The sequence below is a fragment of the Urocitellus parryii genome, chromosome 13 (assembly GCF_045843805.1).
Source record: "Urocitellus parryii isolate mUroPar1 chromosome 13, mUroPar1.hap1, whole genome shotgun sequence".
NCBI classification, from domain to species: Eukaryota; Metazoa; Chordata; class Mammalia; order Rodentia; family Sciuridae; genus Urocitellus; species Urocitellus parryii.
Window position 1 is genome coordinate 24003660 of NC_135543.1, and position 20361 is coordinate 24024020.

The 20361-nt window shown below is 43.5% G+C and overlaps 1 protein-coding gene across 1 annotated transcript in view; it reads left to right on the forward strand.

The window, feature by feature from the left end:
* Myo5b (myosin VB) overlaps positions 1–20361 on the forward strand; it is a 194518-nt gene that overhangs the window by 140785 nt on the left and 33372 nt on the right. The window contains exons 23-27 of the mRNA XM_077792393.1: positions 7136–7220; positions 8304–8437; positions 9862–9981; positions 12356–12493; positions 15933–15998. Of these exons, the coding sequence (XP_077648519.1) occupies positions 7136–7220; positions 8304–8437; positions 9862–9981; positions 12356–12493; positions 15933–15998 (543 nt within the window). The remainder of the gene's footprint in view (positions 1–7135; positions 7221–8303; positions 8438–9861; positions 9982–12355; positions 12494–15932; positions 15999–20361) is intronic.

Genomic DNA, 20361 nt, shown 5'->3' on the forward strand with positions numbered 1-20361 from the left:
GTTTTGCTGTCAGGGGACACAGAGCAATGTCTGGAGACAGTCTGGTTGTCACAGATGGGGGGTGGTATTCTGGTATCGAGTGAGGAGGAGCCAGGTTTGCTGCCAAATATCCAATAATGCACGGGGCAGCCCCCTCCCCCAACAGAGAATTAACAGTGTGAGGCTTAGAAACCTTGCTTTATAGAGATGGTTATATCCCTTATCGGTTACATTATATTTGTGGTCTGTCCCTCCCCCTGCTGGGCACTGAGGGCCATGATTACAAATTTTACTCACCTGGCATCCCCAGCCTCCAGTGAGGCTCCTGACACGGGAAGGCAGATCAGAAAAATGCCCACGGCTGAGTGGCATGACCTGTGTCATCGCTTAGACCAGAAGTAGGCTGGTGAGCTGAGTGGCACAACCCCTCTACTTGTACATTCTCAGCCACTTCTGTACCTGCCCCCATCATGAAGTCAGGCAAGAGACTAAAGTGTCTGTAGGTACAAAACATCAGTCACATTAATTATCAGACAAATTGTCAAAGAAGAGTAACACGGCTGTAACTATGTGCACGTGTCCTTTTTCATTTGATCACCTGTAGAGAGGAAACTTCCCCTTGGCATGACTATTTGAAGGAGCGTCCCTGTTTATAGCTGACTGATGAGGAGAGCAGGACTGCTGGATGTGAGCAGTAGCTCGTAACCTAGGGTAGTGTCAGGATGACCTGGATGGCTTTTGATGTGCTCTGACACCTGTCAGTCTCATGCCTGTGGCTTGGGGCAGAACCTCCAGAAGTATGCTTCTGAGACTGAGTTGAGGGAACCAGCATCCTTTTAGCTGGTCCTATAAACAAATAGGACTTGAAAGGCTTGGTGTAGGTAGTTTGGGGCCATGTTTTGAATGAGAGTAAAAACTCTTAGGAAATTCAAAGACATTTGATAGTGTTGACAAAGTGCTTGGAGTTGTTTTTGCAAACCCCTATCAATACTGTGTATCTTTCTCTCTACGGGGCTTCACAGAACAAACCTAATACACGGCCACCTGCAGGCCCTACAGCTTCTCTGAGGAAGCTGTCTTCTGAGCCCCTGTGGGAGAGCCAGTGACCTGGGCTCCAGACTTGTTAACATCTGGGCAGGGCTGGAGGGTGTAGTAGCTTTTCTTGTCACTCACCTCTTGGTGCCTCGAGTTTAGTTTTTTAAAGCCTGGAGTGGAAGGGAAGAGCTGGGAGGTGTTTCCCTGACGGCAGTGGGCGGGTCCTCAGAGGTCTGGGTGGTCATCTCCACTCCACTCTGCTGTCAGTCATCGCCAAGGTTGCTGTCCCAGGAGGTCACCAGCTCTCCCACTGGGCATGTGCTAGAAATTAAGCATTATTGTCCTGAGGATGTCATTTTTGACACACTTTCTACACAGATGAGGAAGAGTCCTCTGGAAGGTAGCTGGAAATGATCTGTACCAGAAGGGAGGGGGGGTTCCTGGCTGTGTCCCTCAGCAGAGTACACTGTGCTTAATAGGTTGGTTGGTTTGTGAAATGATTCTCTTTTTTTTTATTGTTGGTCGTTCAAAACATTACATATTTCTTGGTATATCATATTTCACAGTTTGATTCAAAAGGGTTATGAACTCCCATTTTTACCCCGTATACAGATTGCTGAATAACATCAGTTACATTTCCATTGATTTACATATTGCCATTCTAGTGTCTGTATTCTGCTGTCTATCCTATCCTCTACTATCCCCCCTCCCCTCCCCTCCCCTCTTCTCTCTCTACCCCCTCTACTGTAAAACATTTCTTCCACTTGTATTATTCTTCCCTTACCCCTCACTTCCTCTTGTATGTAATTTTGTATAACCCTGAGGTTCACCTTCCATTTCCATGCAATTTCCCTTCTCTCTCCCTTTCCCTCCCACCTCTCATCCCTATTTAATGTTAATCTTCTTCCCATGCTCTTCATCCCTACTCTGTCCTTTGTTACTCCCCTTATATCAAAGAAGTCATTTGGCATTTGTTTTTTAAGGATTGGCTAGCTTCACTTAGCATAATCTGCTCTAATGCCATCCATTTCCCTCCAAATTCTATGATTTTGTCATTTCTTAATGCAGAGTAATACTCCATTGTGTATAAATGCCACATTTTTTTTATCCATTCATCTATTGAAGGGCATCTAGGCTGATTCCACAATCTTGCTATCGTGAATTGTGCTGCTATGAACATCGATGTAGCAGTGTCCCTGTAGCATGCTCTTATTAGGTCTTTAGGGAATAGACCGAGAAGGGGAATAGCTGGGTCAAATGGTGGTTCCATTTCCAGCTTTCCAAGAAATCTCCATACTGCTTTCCAAATTGGCTGCACCAATTTGCAGTCCCACCAACAATGAACCAGTGTACCCTTTTCCCCACATCCTCGCCAGCACTTGTTGTTTGACTTCATAATGGCTGCCAATCTTACTGGAGTGAGATGGTATCTTAGGGTGGTTTTGATTTGCATTTCTCTGACTGCTAGCGATGTTGAGCATTTTTTCATGTACTTATTGATTGATTGTATGTCCTCCTCTGAGAAGTGTCTGTTCAGTTCCTTGGCCCATTTGTTGATTGGGTTATTTGTTATCTTATTGTCTAATTTTTTGAGTTCTTTGTATACTCTGGATATTAGGGCTCTATCTGAAGTGTGAGGAGTAAAGATTTGTTCCCAGGATGTAGGCTCCCTGTTTACCTCTCTTATTGTTTCTTTTGCTGAGAAAAAACTTTTTAGTTTGAGTAAGTCCCATTTGTTGATTCTAGTTGTTAACTCTTGCGGTATGGGTGTCATATTGAGGAATTTGGAGCCCGACCCCACAGTATGTAGATCATAGCCAACTTTTTCTTCTATCAGACGCCGTGTCTCTGATTTGATATCAAGCTCCTTGATCCATTTTGAGTTAACTTTTGTGCATGGCGAGAGAAAGGGATTCAGTTTCATTTTGATGCAAATGGATTTCCAGTTTTCCCAGCACCATTTGTTGAAGATGCTATCCTTCCTCCATTGCATGCTTTTAGCCCCTTTATCAAATATAAGATAGTTGTAGTTTTGTGGATTGGTTACTGTATCCTCTATTCTGTACCATTGGTCCACCCACCTGTTTTGGTACCAGTACCATGCTGTTTTTGTTACTATTGCTCTGTAATATAGTTTGAAGTCTGGTATCGCTATACCGCCTGATTCACACTTTCTGCTTAGCATTGTTTTTGCTATTCTGAGTCTTTTATTTTTCCATATGAATTTCATGATTGTTTTATCTATTTCTACAAGAAATGCCTTTGGGATTTTGATTGGCATTGCATTGAACTTGTAGAGAACTTTTGGTAATATCGCCATTTTGATGATGTTAGTTCTGCCTATCCATGAACAGGGTATATTTTTCCATCTTCTCAGATCTTCTTCTATATCTCTCTTTAGGGATCTGTAGTTTTCATTGTATAAGTCTTTCACCTCTTTTGTTAGGTTGATTCCTAAGTATTTTATTTTTTTTGAAGATATTGTGAATGGAGTAGTTGTCCTCATTTCCATTTCAGAGGATTTGTCGCTGATACACAGGAATGCCTTTGATTTATGCGTGTTGATTTTATATCCTGCCACTTTGCTGAATTCATTTATTAGCTCTAATAGCTTCTTTGTAGACCCTTTTGGGTCTGCTAGGTATAGAATCATATCATCTGCAAATAGTGATAATTTAAGTTCTTCTTTTCCTATTTTTATGCCTTTAATTTCTTTCGTCTGTCTAATTGCTCTGGTGAGTGTTTCGAGGACTATGTTGAACAGAAGTGGTGAGAGAGGGCATCCCTGTCTTGTTCCAGATTTTAGAGGGAATGCCTTCAATTTTTCTCCATTCAGAATGATGCTGGCCTGTGGCTTATCATAGATTGCTTTTACAATGTTGAGGTATGATCCTGTTATCCCTAATTTTTCTAGAGTTTTGAACATAAAGGGATGCTGTACTTTGTTGAATGCTTTTTCTGCATCTATCGAGATGATCATATGGTTCTTATTTTTAAGTCTATTGATGTGGTGAATAACATTTATTGATTTCCGTATATTGAACCAGCCTTGCATCCCAGGGATGAATCCTACTTGATCATGGTGTACAATTTTTTCGATATGTTTTTGAATCCGATTCGCCAGAATTTTATTGAAGATTTTTGCATCTAGGTTCATTAGAGATATTGGTCTGTAGTTTTCTTTCTTTGAAGTGTCTTTGTCTGGTTTCGGCATCAGGGTGATGTTGGCCTCATAGAATGTATTTGGAAGTTCACCCTCTTTTTCTATTTCCTGAAATAGCTTGAAAAGTATTGGTATTAGTTCCTCTTTAAAGGTTTTGTAAAACTCTGCTGTATACCCATCCGGTCCTGGGCTTTTCTTAGTTGGTAATCTTTTGATGGTTTCTTCTATTTCCTCAATTGTTATTGGTCTGTTTAGGTTGTCTATATCCTCCTGACTCAATCTGGGCAGATCCTATGACTTAAGAAATTTATCGATGCCTTCACTATCTTCTATTTTATTGGAATATAAGGATTCAAAATAATTTCTGATTATCTTCTGTATTTCTGAAGTGTCTGTTGTGATATTGCCTTTTTCATCCCGTATGCTAGTAATTTGAGTTCTCTCTCTTCTTCTCTTCGTTAGCATGGCTAAGGGTCTGTCAATTTTATTTATTTTTTCAAAGAACCAACTTTTAGTTTTATCAATTTTTTCAATTGTTTCTTTTGTTTTGATTTCGTTAATTTCAGCTCTGATTTTAATTATTTCTTGCCTTCTACTTCTTTTGCTGTTGTTTTGCTCTTCTTTTTCTAGGATTTTGAGATGAAGTATGAGATTGTTTATTTGTTGGTTTTTTCTTTTTTTAAGGAATGAACTCCAAGCAATGAATTTTCCTCTTAGAACTGCTTTCAATGTGTCCCATAGATTCCGATATGTTGTGTCTGTGTTTTCATTTAACTCTAAGAAGTTTTTAATTTCCTCCTTGATGTCTTCTAAAACCCATTGATCATTCAGTAACCTATTGTTCATTCTCCAAGTGATGCATGATTTTTCCTTCCTTCTTTTATTGTTGATTTTCAGTTTCATTCCATTATGATCAGATAAGATGCATGGTATTATCTCTACTCCTTTATATTGTCTAAGAGTTGCCCTGTGACATAATATATGATCTATTTTTGAGAAGGATCCATGTGCTGCTGAGAAAAAAGTGTAACTGCTTGATGTTGGGTGGTAAATTCTATACATGTCAATTAAGTCTAGGTTGTTAATTGTGTTATTGAGTTCTATAGTTTCCTTGTTTAACTTTTGTTTGGAAGATCTGTCCAATGGTGAGAGAGGTGTATTGAAGTCTCCCATGATTATTGTATGGTGGTCTATTAGACTCTTGAACTTGTGAAATGATTCTTTTGACTGCCTTATTTCAGGTGTATAATTCATTGGTTTTAACTAAATTCACAGTTTTATAACCATCACTATAATGATTTTTCACAATCATTTCTATAGTAATTTTAGAACATTTTCATCACCACAAAGAGGAACTCTAAAGCCATTAGCAAGCACGTTCCATTTCCCCCAGACCCCCCACCCCCATTCTAGTCAATCCCTAACCTACTAGTCTCTGTAGATTTGCCTCTTCTGGACATTTCATATAAGCAGAATCATGCAATATGTGGTCTTTTTGTGAATGGCATCTTTTACTTAGTATAGATGCAATACTTCATTCTTTTTTATTACTAAATAATTTCATTGTATGGATCAACCATGTTTTGTTCATTAGTTGGTGAACTTTGGGGTTATTTACACTCTTATGAATAATGTTGCTCTAAACATCTTTGTGCAAGTTTTCACATGGGGTAAGTTTTTCTTTCTTTTGGAGTTATACTTAGGAGTGGAATTTCTGGGTCATATGACAACTGTTTAACCTTGAGGAAGTGCCAGACTATTTTTCCAAAACTGCTATACTTTTAAATTCCCTCCAGAAGTACAAGGGTTCTGATTGCTTCACACCCTTACCAATTCTTATTACTGTATAGAAATTGACTCAAAGACAAACAAGATAAAACTGTAAAACTCTTAAAACATAGGGAGCAAGTCATAGTATAGCCATCCTAGTGTGTGAAGTAGCATCACATTGTGGGTTTGGTTTGCATTTCCCTAATGACAATGAGATCTTTTCAGTTGCTGTTGGCCATTTGTAAGTCTTTGGAGAAGTGTCACCACTTCTCAGCCTTCTAGCTAAGATCAAATATGTAGAAATGTGTGTTCCAGTCCTTTGCCCAATTTTTATACCGGTTTGTCTTTTTATTGTTAAGCTCCAAGTGTTCTTTATATGTTCATGGCACGAGTCCTACATCGGATATAGGATTTGCAAATGTTTTCTCCCATCTTTTCACTGTCTTGATGTTTTGGGTGCACAAAAGTCATAAATTTTGACACTCCAATTTACTCTTTTCTTTTGATGGTTTTGGTGTTGTATCTAAGAAAACCTTGCCTGATCCTAGGTCACAATGACTTGCTCCCTATGTTTTAAGAGTTTTACAGTTTTATCTCGTTTGTCTTTGAGTCAATTTCTATATGTGGTGAGGTAGTGGTCCAACATCATTCATTTGCAAGTATAGATATCCATTTTCCCTTGTACCATTTAATGAATAGACTATTCATTCCCTAATACAATTGTTTTGGCACTCTTGTCAAAAATCAATTGACTGTCAACGTCACTGTGACAGTTGTATGTCATTGATCTGCATGTCTTTCCTTATGCCAGCACCACACTCCTGAGTACCATATATTATAGTAAGTTTTAAAATTTAGAAGTGGAATTCCTATAGCTTTGTCTTTCTTTTTCAAGGTATTTTGCCTATTCTGTAGATTTTCCATATGAATTTTAGGGTTGGCTTGTTAATTTCTGCAAAGAAGCCAGCTGGGATCTTGATCCTTATGTTGCATTTGTAAATAAATTCGAGGAGTGTTACTATCTTAACAATATTGTCTTTTAATCCATTACCTCAAGGTTTTTCAGTTTATTTAGATCTATAATTTTTTTCAACAGTAATTTACAGTTTCATAACACTTGAGCTTTTTCCTAACTATTTTTGATACTATTATAAATACAGGAGGGATCATTTTTTCCTGTTCTTTCAGAGAGTTGCAGACCTGGAGCAAGAAAATGCTCTCCTGAAAGATGAGAAAGAACAGCTGAATAACCAAATTCTGTGCCAATCTAAAGGTAAGGCCCAAAGCCCTTGAGTTTTGTTTGGATTTTAATCTCTTCCTCTCTGGTTTTCCCCCAAAGACTCCTAGACACTGCAGTGGAGGAAGGGCTTGAATGGGGGTGGGGTGATCTCTAAGTTCATGCTGTGACATTCGGTTTGAAGAGAGTGATGCCAAGCAGCCTCTGCTGTGTGGCCTTGGGCAGCTTCTGGATTTATTTCTATGCAAACTGGCCAGAGGACAGAGCTCACAGGAGGAAGATGCAGAGGTGAAAGGCTAAGGCTGGAGCTTGTAGTGAGCGCCCTTGTGCCGTTAACATCTACCTTCAGCATCCACAGTACCTGTTTCTGTTATCTAGTGGGTCACCTGTTAATGGCTGCTCAAGCAGAGGTCTTGGATTAGACCCCAGGTCAGCCTCAGGTACCCACCAGCTCCTGGACTGTCATCCACTTGGCTGTGGAGGGGCAAAGGGAGCCTATGGACCCCAGTTCTGTCCCCAGATCTGTGTGACCCAGTCCCCGGCCTCCATCCTCAGATTCCTCATCCATATCACCAGGCAGCCGAACCACATGACCTCACGGTGCCATCCGGCATAAAATATTGTCACATGGTTTGTCAATTTCCCCTTAAAAAAGCTTCCCTTGCTGTATCAAGCTGTATCAAGCTTGGCCAGGACAAAAGCCCATCTGTGTTGCTTCTTTGCCTTTCCTCCTTCCCCAGCCTCACTTTTGGCTTAATCTCCTCCAACCTCCTGCACTCCAGAACCTAAAAAACCAGGAATAGGGAAGGAGCTGGGAAGCAGCTTCGGTTCTGCCAGGAATGCTGCCCACAGTTGCTGGCAGTTGTCATTGAGAGGCAGGTGGATTATCCAGGCTCCTCCCGCCCCACCTCCAGAAGCAGAGTTGTTTCTTCTCCCTTTTCTGAAGACTTAGGTGAGAGTGATGAGCTTCCCCTGCTTTGCAGTAGGTGAGGAGTTGTGCTGGCCATCAGGTAATGAGCTCTCTGTAGGCTGCCTCTTGACAATAGAAAGCAGGCGGCAATGCGTGTGAGGGGGTCCACTCAGCTGGCAGCACTGCAGCTCAGTGTGCCTGCATTCCAGATGAATTTGCACAAAACTCCGTGAAGGAGAACCTTCTGATGAAGAAAGAGCTGGAGGAGGAGCGTTCCCGGTACCAGAACCTGGTGAAGGAATATTCCCGGTTGGAGCAGAGATACGACAACCTGCGGGATGAGGTGACCATTCTAAAGGCAAGGAGGGCAGTTCTGCAATGCTGGCCCCTCTGTCTCCCCTTTCCAACCTGGCCTTATGGCCCTTGCCCTGGTGCACCTGACCCACCATGACGCTCAGTACACATGTGCGTACACAGCAGGCCCTGGCATCTGTACTTGCATGCATGGGAGGAACTGAGCTGGGAGGTTCCTTCCTGAGGATGCTCTTTTTCCAGGGTCAAGGTTTTGTAAAGATCTCGGGAGCTGAGCTAGGTGCTATGGCACATGACTATACTGCCAGTGACTCGGAAGGCTAAGGCAAGAGGATCACAAGTTCAAGGTCAATCTTGGCATCTCAGTGAGACCCTGTCCCAAAATTTTAAAGTGCAGGTGATGGGGTCCTGGGAATGTAGCTCAGTGGTGGGTTCAATCCCCAGTACCAAAAAAAAAAAAAAAAAAAAAAAAGTCCCCATCAAGTATTGTGTGATGGCTCCTGTTTCTTGTTCTAGGAAGACTCCTATGTTGACACATTAATGGTGTGGGGGCTTTAACTCGGCTACACTGGAGTGTGTAATAGTGTGTGTAGCAGAGAAGCCCATGGGCCTGCTCATGCCTCCTATCTCTCATGAAAAACAGGGTATGTGAAGCATTTTCATTTCAGGATTCATCATTCTTTACCCCATGTAAACATTCCCTCAAGTCATGCATCTCGAGACCAAAAGACTTAATTGCGTAGAAGCCAGGAAGAAAAGCTGAATAGGAACTTATATAGAAATCTGCAGTCTTCCTCTAAGCTCACTTTTCACTATGAAATCCAAAGCAGATGCCAAAAAATAAACCCAAATATATTTTTAAATGAGCTTTATAAATGGTAAATCTATTTTTGATTGTTTCTATTCTGATATGCTCCACCATAAACAAGACTGGTGCGCCAGTTGAAGGGAGGGATTGTTTGGGGCAGCCTTCCCCCAGCCCTTTTTTATTTATTTCGAGACAAGTTCTTGCTAAGTTGACCAGACTGACCTTGAATCTGTGGTCCACCTGCCTCAGCTCCCTGAGTGTTCTTTTTAAGAGACAGCCTGGGTGTGGGACCCTTTACATATTTTGAGGACCAGACTGGGAATGACGAGTCGTTCCCCAAGGATTGTTCAGAGAAATAGGCCTTGGCATTGTGGGTTCACCTGCCATTGAGAGACCAAGGAACACAATCCTTCCTGCAGAGCCCCACTGTCTTCTTTCATGTTGATGACTAGCTAGGTGGATGACTAAGAACTACAGGTGAAGTCTTTTGTGGGAATAGCTCTACTTAGCCATCATTTTGAGAAACGGTGATACCTATTCGTGTTGACAAATGAGGCAGGAGCAAATCCAAGGCATGCTGCTTCTTCAGTTAGTTCTTACTAATAAATGAGTTCATTATGACATGTCCCATTTCTTTTTCTGAACAGCAAACCCCAGGTCATAGGCGGAATCCATCAAACCAAAGTAGCTTAGAATCTGACTCCAATTACCCCTCCATATCCACATCTGAGATCGGAGACACTGAGGATGCCCTCCAGCAGGTGGAGGTAGGTGAGAGGGTTCTTGGTGGCTACCCCACCCCAGAGTGAGTGTTTATTACCTGTGGTGCTGCCTAACAGACCAGCTGTTGGTGGTGACCAGAGTGCACTGGGGCTAGTCCTGGAGAAGCAAGATCACTGACTGGGACTGCAGTGGACTTACAGATCACACTCGGCTTGGGGCTAACATTTTCCGTGCTGAGCAGCCTGTAACTTCCCTAATTCTCTCTACAGAAGGGAGGGAGGAAGGTAGATCCCTAGTTCCCCTAACAAAACTAGGGCAGAGGGCTGAAATGACTCACTTAAGAAGGCGAAGTGATTAAAATAGGTACAGTTTATTACCCCTCCCATTTAGTAACAGTGCATATGGTAATATGAATAAGTACAACACAGAATTCTCCCCTCCAACTTAGAAGCTGGGTAACTCAAGAATAGTGTGTGAAACAGAAATGTGCAGGGGTGTCTCTTTGTGCTGATAATAGCTCTTGCCATCTTGAAGTCAAATACCATACAATATGTGTTGTGTGTTTCATTTTATCAAAGATGTATAGGCATATGATTCCTCTAGTAGGAAGGTAATATAAAGCAGGTGCAGGTAGACTTGGGAAAGAGACTGTTACAACTAAGTGTGTTTCCAGCAAGTCTGTGTCATATGGGTGTAAAAAATAGTAACAAGCCAGAGAAGGCTCTGCCCTCATGGAGCTTATCTAGTGGAGAGTTAGACAGTAAATAGTGAAAAGAAAAAATGCGCGATATAATTTCAGGTACCACTAAGTGTTATGAAGAAAAGTGAAAGGTGATAAAGACAGAAAACAGTGGAATAGAGGGTGGAGGGAGGGAAGAGATCCTCAGCAGAAAGTCTTCTGGCTGTTGTTCAGTTTTGCGGAGCTTGCTATATGCACTTGGTGAGCCTTTAATAAATGCTGGCTTAAGGCCATTGGCTTTGCTCTTGGGGGGGTCTCGGTCTAGGACACAGACTGAGCTGCTGGTGCACTGCCCAGTTTGCTTTTGCCTGTTTCCACACAGAAGCACTGCCATCCCAGGTCTGCATTCTCCAAGGAAGCAACACCTATCCAGTGACAGCTAAGCATGGAGCGCTTATTAAATGAGGGTGGAACCAGATCATATTGTCATGCATGCACATATGTGTACTTAAAATGTACTGCACATACGTGTACAGTCTGTATTCATACACATTACCCAGTCACATGCCTGTACACACAAACCTACACATAACAGAACCCTGGAGGGCAAATCTAGGCATGAATCTGACAGGGGAAAAAAATCTAGGAAATTGATGCTTTAAGATCTGTTTGAGTTCCATGGCAGGGCTCCATTTTAAAATGCAATCCTTGGGTATTACTGGGGATGCTTTGGCTATGAAATTTTAAGCTCCATAGGGTCTTCTTGTCTTGTTTGTTTATTCCTGCCTCTTAGAAAGGTTAATTTCACTGAAAGTAAGAGATAGTTAAAACCTCGTTAAGCCATTCATACCAGTCCCTATTTAAGGAACAAATGATTATGCTGCCTTTGGGGTCAGCATAGCATGGCCATTAAACATGTCACTGGGCAGGCAGTGCCTCTAATACTGTTTATGCTAGAGGTGATGTTTTTGGTAAACAGGCAGGGTTGCTGTTTGCAGAGTTCCTTTAAGTCTCTCCTAAGCTATAAAAAGCCCTAGTTCTAATAAAAATAATATGCAAAAGTAGTCTTAAAATGTCTGAATTCATGATAGCTAAGGCCCAAACTGGGCTACCCTATTTACTGCCATCTGTTCTCTAACCCAAAATGATGTTTTAAAAAAAAAAAAAAAAAAGTCTTATTTTCTACTTGGTCGACTGGGACTAATAACAGTAACCATTGGTATCGACCAACCCCTAGCATTTCTTCATATCTGCACCCATGCATTTATATGCTCTGGCTCAATCATCCACAACCTAAACCACGTGTTGGTTCCATTTCAAGATGCAATCCAGTGGTGGCTGACAGCACATTTACAATGATTAGTAAAGACATTGATTCTTCATCAGGAAGCATGATATCCTGAGTTCTACGGTTCACTTTCCAGGAGTGAACTCTTTTAGCTTCCAAAGAAAACGAATGTGTCTCTATCCATGTGTTCTTAAAATATGGGATTGGTCATTTTAAGTGGCCAACAGGAGAAATGTAAATGGCTGAGACTCGGACGTTAATCGAGAGAGAAAATGATCCTGGAGCACCAACTGTAATATGAGCAATGCTGGTTGGTTGGTGTGGACTTTGTATTTCAGGCACAATTGATGTTTGGGAGGAGCAAGGAGACAGGTGGCTGATAGGTGCTGTGTGCTCCCAAAGGCACTTGGGCCAAGAAAGCTCTTTTCCCTGCTCCCTTCTTCCTTTGCAGGAAATTGGCGTGGAGAAGGCAGCCATGGACATGACAGTGTTCCTGAAGCTGCAGAAGAGGGTGCGGGAGCTCGAGCAGGAGAGGAAGAAGCTGCAGGTGCAGCTGGAGAAGAGAGAGCAGGACAGCAAGAAAGTCCAGGTGTGTGGCAGGGCTAGTGCGACCCACCTCACACCTACCAGAGCTCAGGTGGCAGGTGTGACCCTGTGGGATCATGTCGAGGCTGAGTTTCAGAGTACATTCCCTCTGTGCTGGAGTCGCACTGAGTCTCCTCTACCAGTGCCCATGACACCCCGCTGGGCAGGATGCACTACCCAGGGTCCCCAGGGTAAAGGCTTTCCACTGGGAAGCTGCAGGGGGATCTGGCATTTTGTGCCACTTACAAAAAGGGGACTCCTCCTCATTCCAGGAGGATTGGGGCATGCTGTGAAATTATATATAAAAGTTAAATTTTGTCAGAGAAAGCCAGTTGCCTTTTCATACCTGGACTCTGGCATGGGCTTGAGCTCGGCCACCTAGTCAGGGCGGCCCAGAGGCACAGTCACTCACCCTTCAGTGCCTGTGGCTGTACCTTTGCCATAGTCCTGATCATCATCAGCCTCTTTAGTCTTGATGTTATTTGAAATTTTGTGGCCAAGAAGTAATCATTCTCTGGAGGACCTATTAGGTGCCTGTGCCAGCACCAGGCTCGTGGAGGGTACACAAAGTGTGTGTTTGAGAGGAGATGAAAATGTCAGCAGTCCTCAGCCATGGAGGATTTCAAAATCCTCCATGGAGTAGCAGAAATAGATTGGTGGAGAGTAGGTGATCAACTTAGTAGTGCTCACAGGAAGGCAGAGTGAGAACAAGCAGGTTGGTGCTGTGGCAACAGCAGCAGGAGGTAAGGGCCACTTTTTATCTCTTCGGGGACAAGCACACCATTTTTTGAGATATAGAAATCCACCTCTCACCTGGGTCATACCATTAGCTGACCGCATGGTCTTCCCTTTCCATTCAAATGTGGCGTTCACTCAAATCTGTATTGCTATCAAATTCTTGGGCGTTTTGTTTTACTCAGCAGTAAGTGGAGAGGTAAATCTCGCTGATGGATTTAGATCTCTCAGGTGGCTTAGATTCAGAATGGAGAAAGGATTAGGTTTATAAATGACTCCTTCGATCATAAGGGAAGCTGCCTTGACAGGAAGGTGCAAATCAGATACTGTGCAGACGCCCCTGGACTCAGCATGGGTTACTGAGTTACGTCCCAATAAAATCATCAGTTGAAAATGGGTCAAGTACAGCTGACCTGCCAAATACCCGAACTTGGCAACAAGGTCCACTGTAGAGCCTTAGTTGTTTCCCCTCATGGTCGTGGGGCTGACCTGGAACTGTGGCATGCTGCCCAGCCCAGTGTCACCAGAGAGTAGCTGGTGATCACTTGCCTGGGAGATGATCCAAATTCAAAATTTGAAGTACACTTTCTGCTGAATGCATATTGTTTTCATACCATCATAAACTTGAAAGATTATAAGTTGGCTATCATCAGAGACTATCTATACATGAAAAGCTATGCAGACCACACCAGACAATGCCTGACAGAAGTTCCTGACCTCAAATTTGTGTGTCATTGATACCAAGTAAAAGGGTATCTCTTTCCTTGAAACATCTCACTGAGCAAGCATTGGAATAATAGGCTCACACCCTAGTGCTGTCATGTGCCTTGGCATGGTTTTTAAAGAGAATGTCCTTGTTTCCAGCACCTTAGTAAGAAGGGCAGGCATGGGGCAGGGAAGAGTATGGAATCCCTCTAGAGCCCCTGAGATGAAGCTTGTAGAGATCAGGGTCCTGAGTCTGCCCTTCGTTCCCAGAGAAATCCTGAGCTACCAGGGTGTTTTTGTTTGTTTCTGGAGAGAGATGGCCCCAGGTCCCAGCCATAGAGGTCATTCCTAAGAAAGAAATGGCAAGGAAGTCTGGGATGTACCCCTGGTGTGGGAGCAACTGAGCTTCTGCAAGGGTGGGTCCTCTGTGGCAATGAGCCAGCTGCCAGTTTATTTTGACCTCCCATCTACCCAGCTTCCTTTCCCCAGGCCTGGCAAAGTTTTTCTCTTTGGCCACTAGAGGAATTCCAGAAGACTGAGCCCTGGGAAACAGCCCATCTTAGTACTCAGCCCTTTGAGTTTGAAGAGGTGATCCCCATTTTCTGAAAATCTCATGTATTGAAAACCATGTTGTCTTGAGGCCAATGTGTACTATACAGAATAAAATGCAGGCTTACTCACTGGGGTAACAGTTGGAGTGTCAGTCCTGGCCAGTCACATCCCTTGTACCACAGGTGATCAGGACGGACAAGACAGAGGTGGAGTTTTCCCCAGGTTGTAGTGCTAGAAGCAATGCCGTGGCTATAGGTGACAAGGGCTACAGGAGGTGCTCAGGCCCTGTGCCCATCTCTAAGTTCAGGGCACACCCAATCCATCCACAGCTAGTGATGGCCTTACCTGGACGTTGGGTTGTTAGCACTGTAGGTAATTCATAAGTATTTGGAAGTTTTTAACTGTAGACTCATCTTCAGGAATAACACCCATTACTGAAATTTAACCCAAGCAGTTAAGCACTTATGAAGCTGTTTCTACCTTTTCTCCATGGACAAATCAAGTCCAATGACTGCCACATAACTATAGGATTCCTTGGCTCAGCTGAGTCTTTTTATTCCAGCCATTACCGTGCACAACCAAAAGCTTTGGAATCCTGAAGGCAGACTGCATATAATGAGCATCCCTATGGGCCAGGTGTCCTGCTTCCTGTTTTGGAGGGTCATGGAAGAGGTAGCTGTAAGCAAGGCACTTTGAATTTAGTTGAAACAGAATACACATGAGCACATCCCCATAACTGAAGTGTAGCTCATTAACCTCATTAATAGATACTGAAGTTTTACCGTGTATATTAGCATCCGAGGGCTTCTGAAACCAAATACCACTGACTGAATAGCTTGCAACAACAGAAGTTTGTTTTTCATAGTTCCAGAGTCCAAAAGTCAGAATTCAAGTCTGTGCTCTGAAGGCTCTAGTGGAAAATGTGTCCCATGCTGTGTTTTGACTTCCAGCATTTCCTGCAACCCCTGGTGCTCCTTGACTTACAGCTGTGTGACTCCAGTTCCTGCTTCCATCTTTCCATGGCTGCCTTCCCTCCATGTTTGTCTTTTCTTATGAGGGCACCAGTCCTATGGAAACAGGGCTCCCCATAATGACTTATGATTTACCTTGATTATATCTACAGAAACCCTATTTCCAAATAAGGTCATATTCACAGGGTCTGGGGGGAGCACACCCATAACATGGTGTCATATGTATTCAATATTATGGTTGCCTCCAGGTACCGTGCACGTGAAATAGAGGCAGGAGGAGGGAATTTATGGAGTGCCTCGTGGTAGCTTGAGTGTGGAGCTGTGTTTTGTAAGTGGGAGGGAAATGCACTCGTGAAGGGAAGAGGTGCCAGGTTTTCTTGCCAAAGCAAGATAAGCAAGTTTTGATTTTGGTCAGAAATACTTGTGTGGACTATGTGCCCTGCAGTCCATGCTTACCTGTCTGTGTCTTTGCCTATACAGATGGAACAACCAAGGAATGATGTAGATTTGGACCAGGATGCAGATCTGGCCTACAATAGTCTGAAGGTAAGGTTGGCTGTCCCCTGGCATAGGGCAAATGACAAGCTGGGACAAGAAAACCAGGTTCTAATTTCCTTTCACAGTTTATGTCTTCATTTTTTAAATGAAGGAAAGTTTATATTTACCCCAAGGTACACTAATCTATGCCTGGCCTACCTGATACAGTTTCAGTTGAAGTGTGGCCACTGGAATGAAATTGCTTGGAAAGTGCAGACTTGCACCAGCAGATGTAAGGCAGAGGGATGATCCTGTGTATGTCAGAGGCTGGCCTGGTAGGAGACAGCAAGGTGCAGTGGTAGAGGCCTCGGGCAAGGACAAGTGGGCCCATGTTATGAAAGAGGTATGAGAAGAGTCCCACGCTCTTGGCCTATCCCCAAAGACTTGGTAATGGGGCAGTTTATCCAGTCTGCCATTCAGATAACTGCTGGCAGCCACGTTGCCCAAAAAAAATCATTAAATCATTTCTATGGCTATTTTTCCTTCCAAATTTACCATAGTAAAATGCACATAATGTAAAATCTACCATCTCAACTATTTTTGAGCATCTGGTTCAGTGATATTAAATATATTCACATATTATGCAAGCATCTCACCACTATCCATCCCTAGGACTCTTTTCATCTTGAAAAAACAAAATTCCACCTCCATTAAGTAACTCCCCTTTCCTCTCTCTCCTCATCCCCTGACTACCACCATTCTACTTTCTATCTCTCTGAATTGGACTATTCTAGGTATGTCATGTAAGTGGAATTGTACAATATTCATCTTTTTATGACCAGTTTATTTCACTTAGTTTAACAATGTCAAGGTTCACCCATCTTGTAGCATGTCAGAATTTTTAAGGAATAATAATTTTACTCTGTATTTACTATATTTAGTTCATCCTTACTTGGTTTGGGGGACTGTTATCAAGTTGGGTCTTAGAAACCTGCCCACAAGCATATGTATGAGATGAGGATACACTTGGAAGACCCTTCAAAGAGAAGTAATTTTTGTTGAAACCTAGATACTCACTACCAGAATGTTAGACCCTTTCCCCAGACCCTTCTATAACACATAACGTAACCCCAGCTCTGGACAGAGGCACATTGTTCAGGTATCATGCACAAGGTTTGGGTATGCCACCTATTGGGGATAAGGTCTGGTCAAAGGTCCTTGGGGATGGTCACATGGGGCAGAGCATTGTCTAAGGAGGCCTGAGGGGGTGTGGCTGGGCTGGAAGATGAGATGCCCTTCAATAGTCACCAGTCTAGGGTGAACAAGGCAGAGGAGAGTGAGCCATGGATGTTGTCAAAGTAGGTGGGGCCGAAGCTCACTATCCCCTGGAGCCGGGTATCAGCTGAGGGATAGGAAAGGTGCCAAAAGGACCTGTGACTGCCTCTGACGTAGGAGTGTGCTGGGCAGAGGGTTTACCTGCTCAAGAATACCTGCAGTTCTGGGTTTTCCTGCTATCGGCCAGAGCTGGATTGAGATCAGGAGATGGTGAGCGCTGACTCAGCTTGCAGAAGAAAAATAAGGTGTCTAAGAGCCCAGGTTGGCACTTAAATCCTTTCCATCTCAACCTACCACTCAAACTTTGCCTCGTCCATTGATGAGCATAAATCAAGAAAGGTCCAATTAAAGTCCTGACAGGGGTAGGGTTTTTTCTTTCTTAATGTGCTTTTTCTACAGAAACTTTCCATTTTATTTGTAAATTTATTAAAGTAAGTCTGCTTATCATAGAAAAAATACAGGGAAATATAAAAGAGCTTTTTCAAAAAACACTATCCCTGCCTCTTAAAAGCAGCCTCTAAAATTATTTGAATATTTCTTTCCAATGTTTATTCTATATATCTTATATAGCTGATATATGTAACTTGATATTTTTTTCACTTAATATGACGAGGATTTTTTTCCATGATCTCTGTACACACGATTTTCATGGTTGGTTGAAATTTTATAACAATTTTCTTTGATTCTCTAAATTTGAGCATGTTCATTGTTTCCATGTTTTACTATTGTACTATCATGAAACTAGGTTTGGTATTTTTTGTTGTTGTTGTTGTTGTTGTTGTTGTTTTTGAGGAAACAGGATCATTCATGATTATTCCACTAGAATTCTTCAGAATGTTAAGAAAGCAACTACTCTGACTTGGAGCTGGTTGTACAACTTTAGCTTATTTTATAGGACATGGATTAGTTTTACTGGTTTAAAACATTGTGGAGTAGCAGGGTTGTGCGGGTGGCATGGATCCTATGTAGAAACACATTTGTCCCTTAACTGAAATCATGCAGCCTTCAGTGCTAGCACTCTTCCCATGGGAACTGAGGCTCACTTCACAGTGGACACCTTTATGGGTACTCTCCAGGAATGTAGTAAAACAAAACAAAATTTAAAAAATAGGTGCCTAAATTCTCTACAGTAAGGTTCATCTGCCTAGTTCAGTGTCTAATCCAGCCACTTGAGAGACCAGGGGCAGGCCAGAGGAGCCCTGAAAGGGGAACATGGAATGTGGGGTGTGCAGCACCCTACCCCTGGCCTGCTCTCAGGTATCCTCTGCATGGTTTTCCTGGATGGTTTCAACCCCCATCCCTTGTACCCTCCCAAATGTCCATCATTATCCACACACTGGTCTATCTCTAACTCACCCTTTTATCTAGAATCCTTGAACCATCATTCTGACTGCTGTTGCACCATGGGGATCACTGTGGACTGTCTGAACTCCAAAACCCCTTTACGGTATCAATGTGGCCGAAACATCCAGCTTCTTTTCTCTCTCACCTCCAACATCCAGATAGTCACCTGAGTCCTGAGACTTCTACCTCCTAACTCGGGGACATGCACTCACTCTGTCCTTGATGATGCCACCCTTGCCACCTTGCTCTTGCCTCTGCCCAGATGTCTAGTCTCCCCATAGCAACGGAAGAGGCCTCTCTGAGGTGCTGCCCTTCCTGAATCCAGCTCCTTCCCTGGCTTTTCACAGCCCCTCCTGGCCCCCTCCCCCTCCTAGCCCCCTCCCCCTCCTGGCCCTGTGCACTTCTCAGAACAGCATTTCCTGGGCAAGCCCTGCTTCCCCTTTTGTTGAGCCTTTATACCTGGACCTGGAAGTCTTCCCACGATGCTAACTGCTCCGGTCCTTTACTTGTCAGGTTAGGCATCACCTGTCCTCCAGGTACCTGTTTTTACCCCTAAGACTCAGTAGGTGGTGTCTTCTCTGTCCCCTGGTTCACTTGTGTCACAGCATGTTCCAAACAATGTAATGATTTGTCCTTTAGTGTAATCATTAGACTCTAAGTGGGGTTCTGTGTCCACAGCACCAAGCATGGTGCCTAATGTAAAGGCAGAGAATAATTGGTGGGGGGAAAAGGATAAAGGACCAGAACTCCACTGACCTCAAGCTGGGACAGCATGGCATCTAAGTGCATCAAAAGTATGTCCTTCACTCACACACTGTGTGATGATACTCAGATGAGGTACCTAGAGGGGTCAGAATCAGCCAGAAAGTAGAGTGATGGCTGCCAGGGGCTGGGGAGGGGTAGGGGCAGGGGGCGAGGGTGGTTGCTGGAAAATGTTTTTGTTTTCTTGAGGTGGAATCTCAACTATGTTGTCCAGATAGGCCTTGAACTTGGAGTTGTGGCTCAGCCTCCTGAGTACCTGGGATTATAGGCATGTACTACTGCACCCATCCTGGGAGTTGGTTTTTAATAGGGACATTTTCAGTGGGAAGGGGAAAAATGTGGAGATGGAGGAGGTAAAGTTTGCAGAGTGATGTGAACATGCTGAAGTTTCAGAAACACGCACCTAACAACAGTTGATGGCAAATCTTGGGTTATGTGTTTCCAACCACAATAAACACGTAGTTTTTTTTTGACACTGTTTGACCAGAAGGAATGGTGGGAGGATGGCAGTCAGCAAAGAGGGCAGAGGTGCTGGGAGGGACCTGGGGAATAGTGAAGGTGGAGAGCATCCAGGGACAGCTGGAGAAGGCGTGAAGAGATGCTTCACAGCTGTCCCCTGGGTAGAAATCTTTGCGGGAAAGCAGACACACTTTCCCCCACGTGGCCTTCTTTGTCCTAGAGCAAGATCTCGCTTCTGAGCACAGGGACATGGGATGGCTGCACACAGACACCTAGCCTTCAGCCAATGTCACTGAGACCGTCTGGCTGATCAGAGCTAGAGAACATTTCAGACACCATCTGCTGTCACTCCTTTAAGCCACACCTGAGGAGGCAAAGGCCCAGGGATGGTCGGAGTAGCCTTGAGCCAGGGTAAGAACCCAGGGCTCCTGCTCCAAGCCTGGTGTTCCTTTGCCAAGCAATGCAGGATGTCCTGAGTATCGCCCTCGGCCACCTCTGAGAATGCCACTCGGGCCTTGAGTGGGTTTGACCT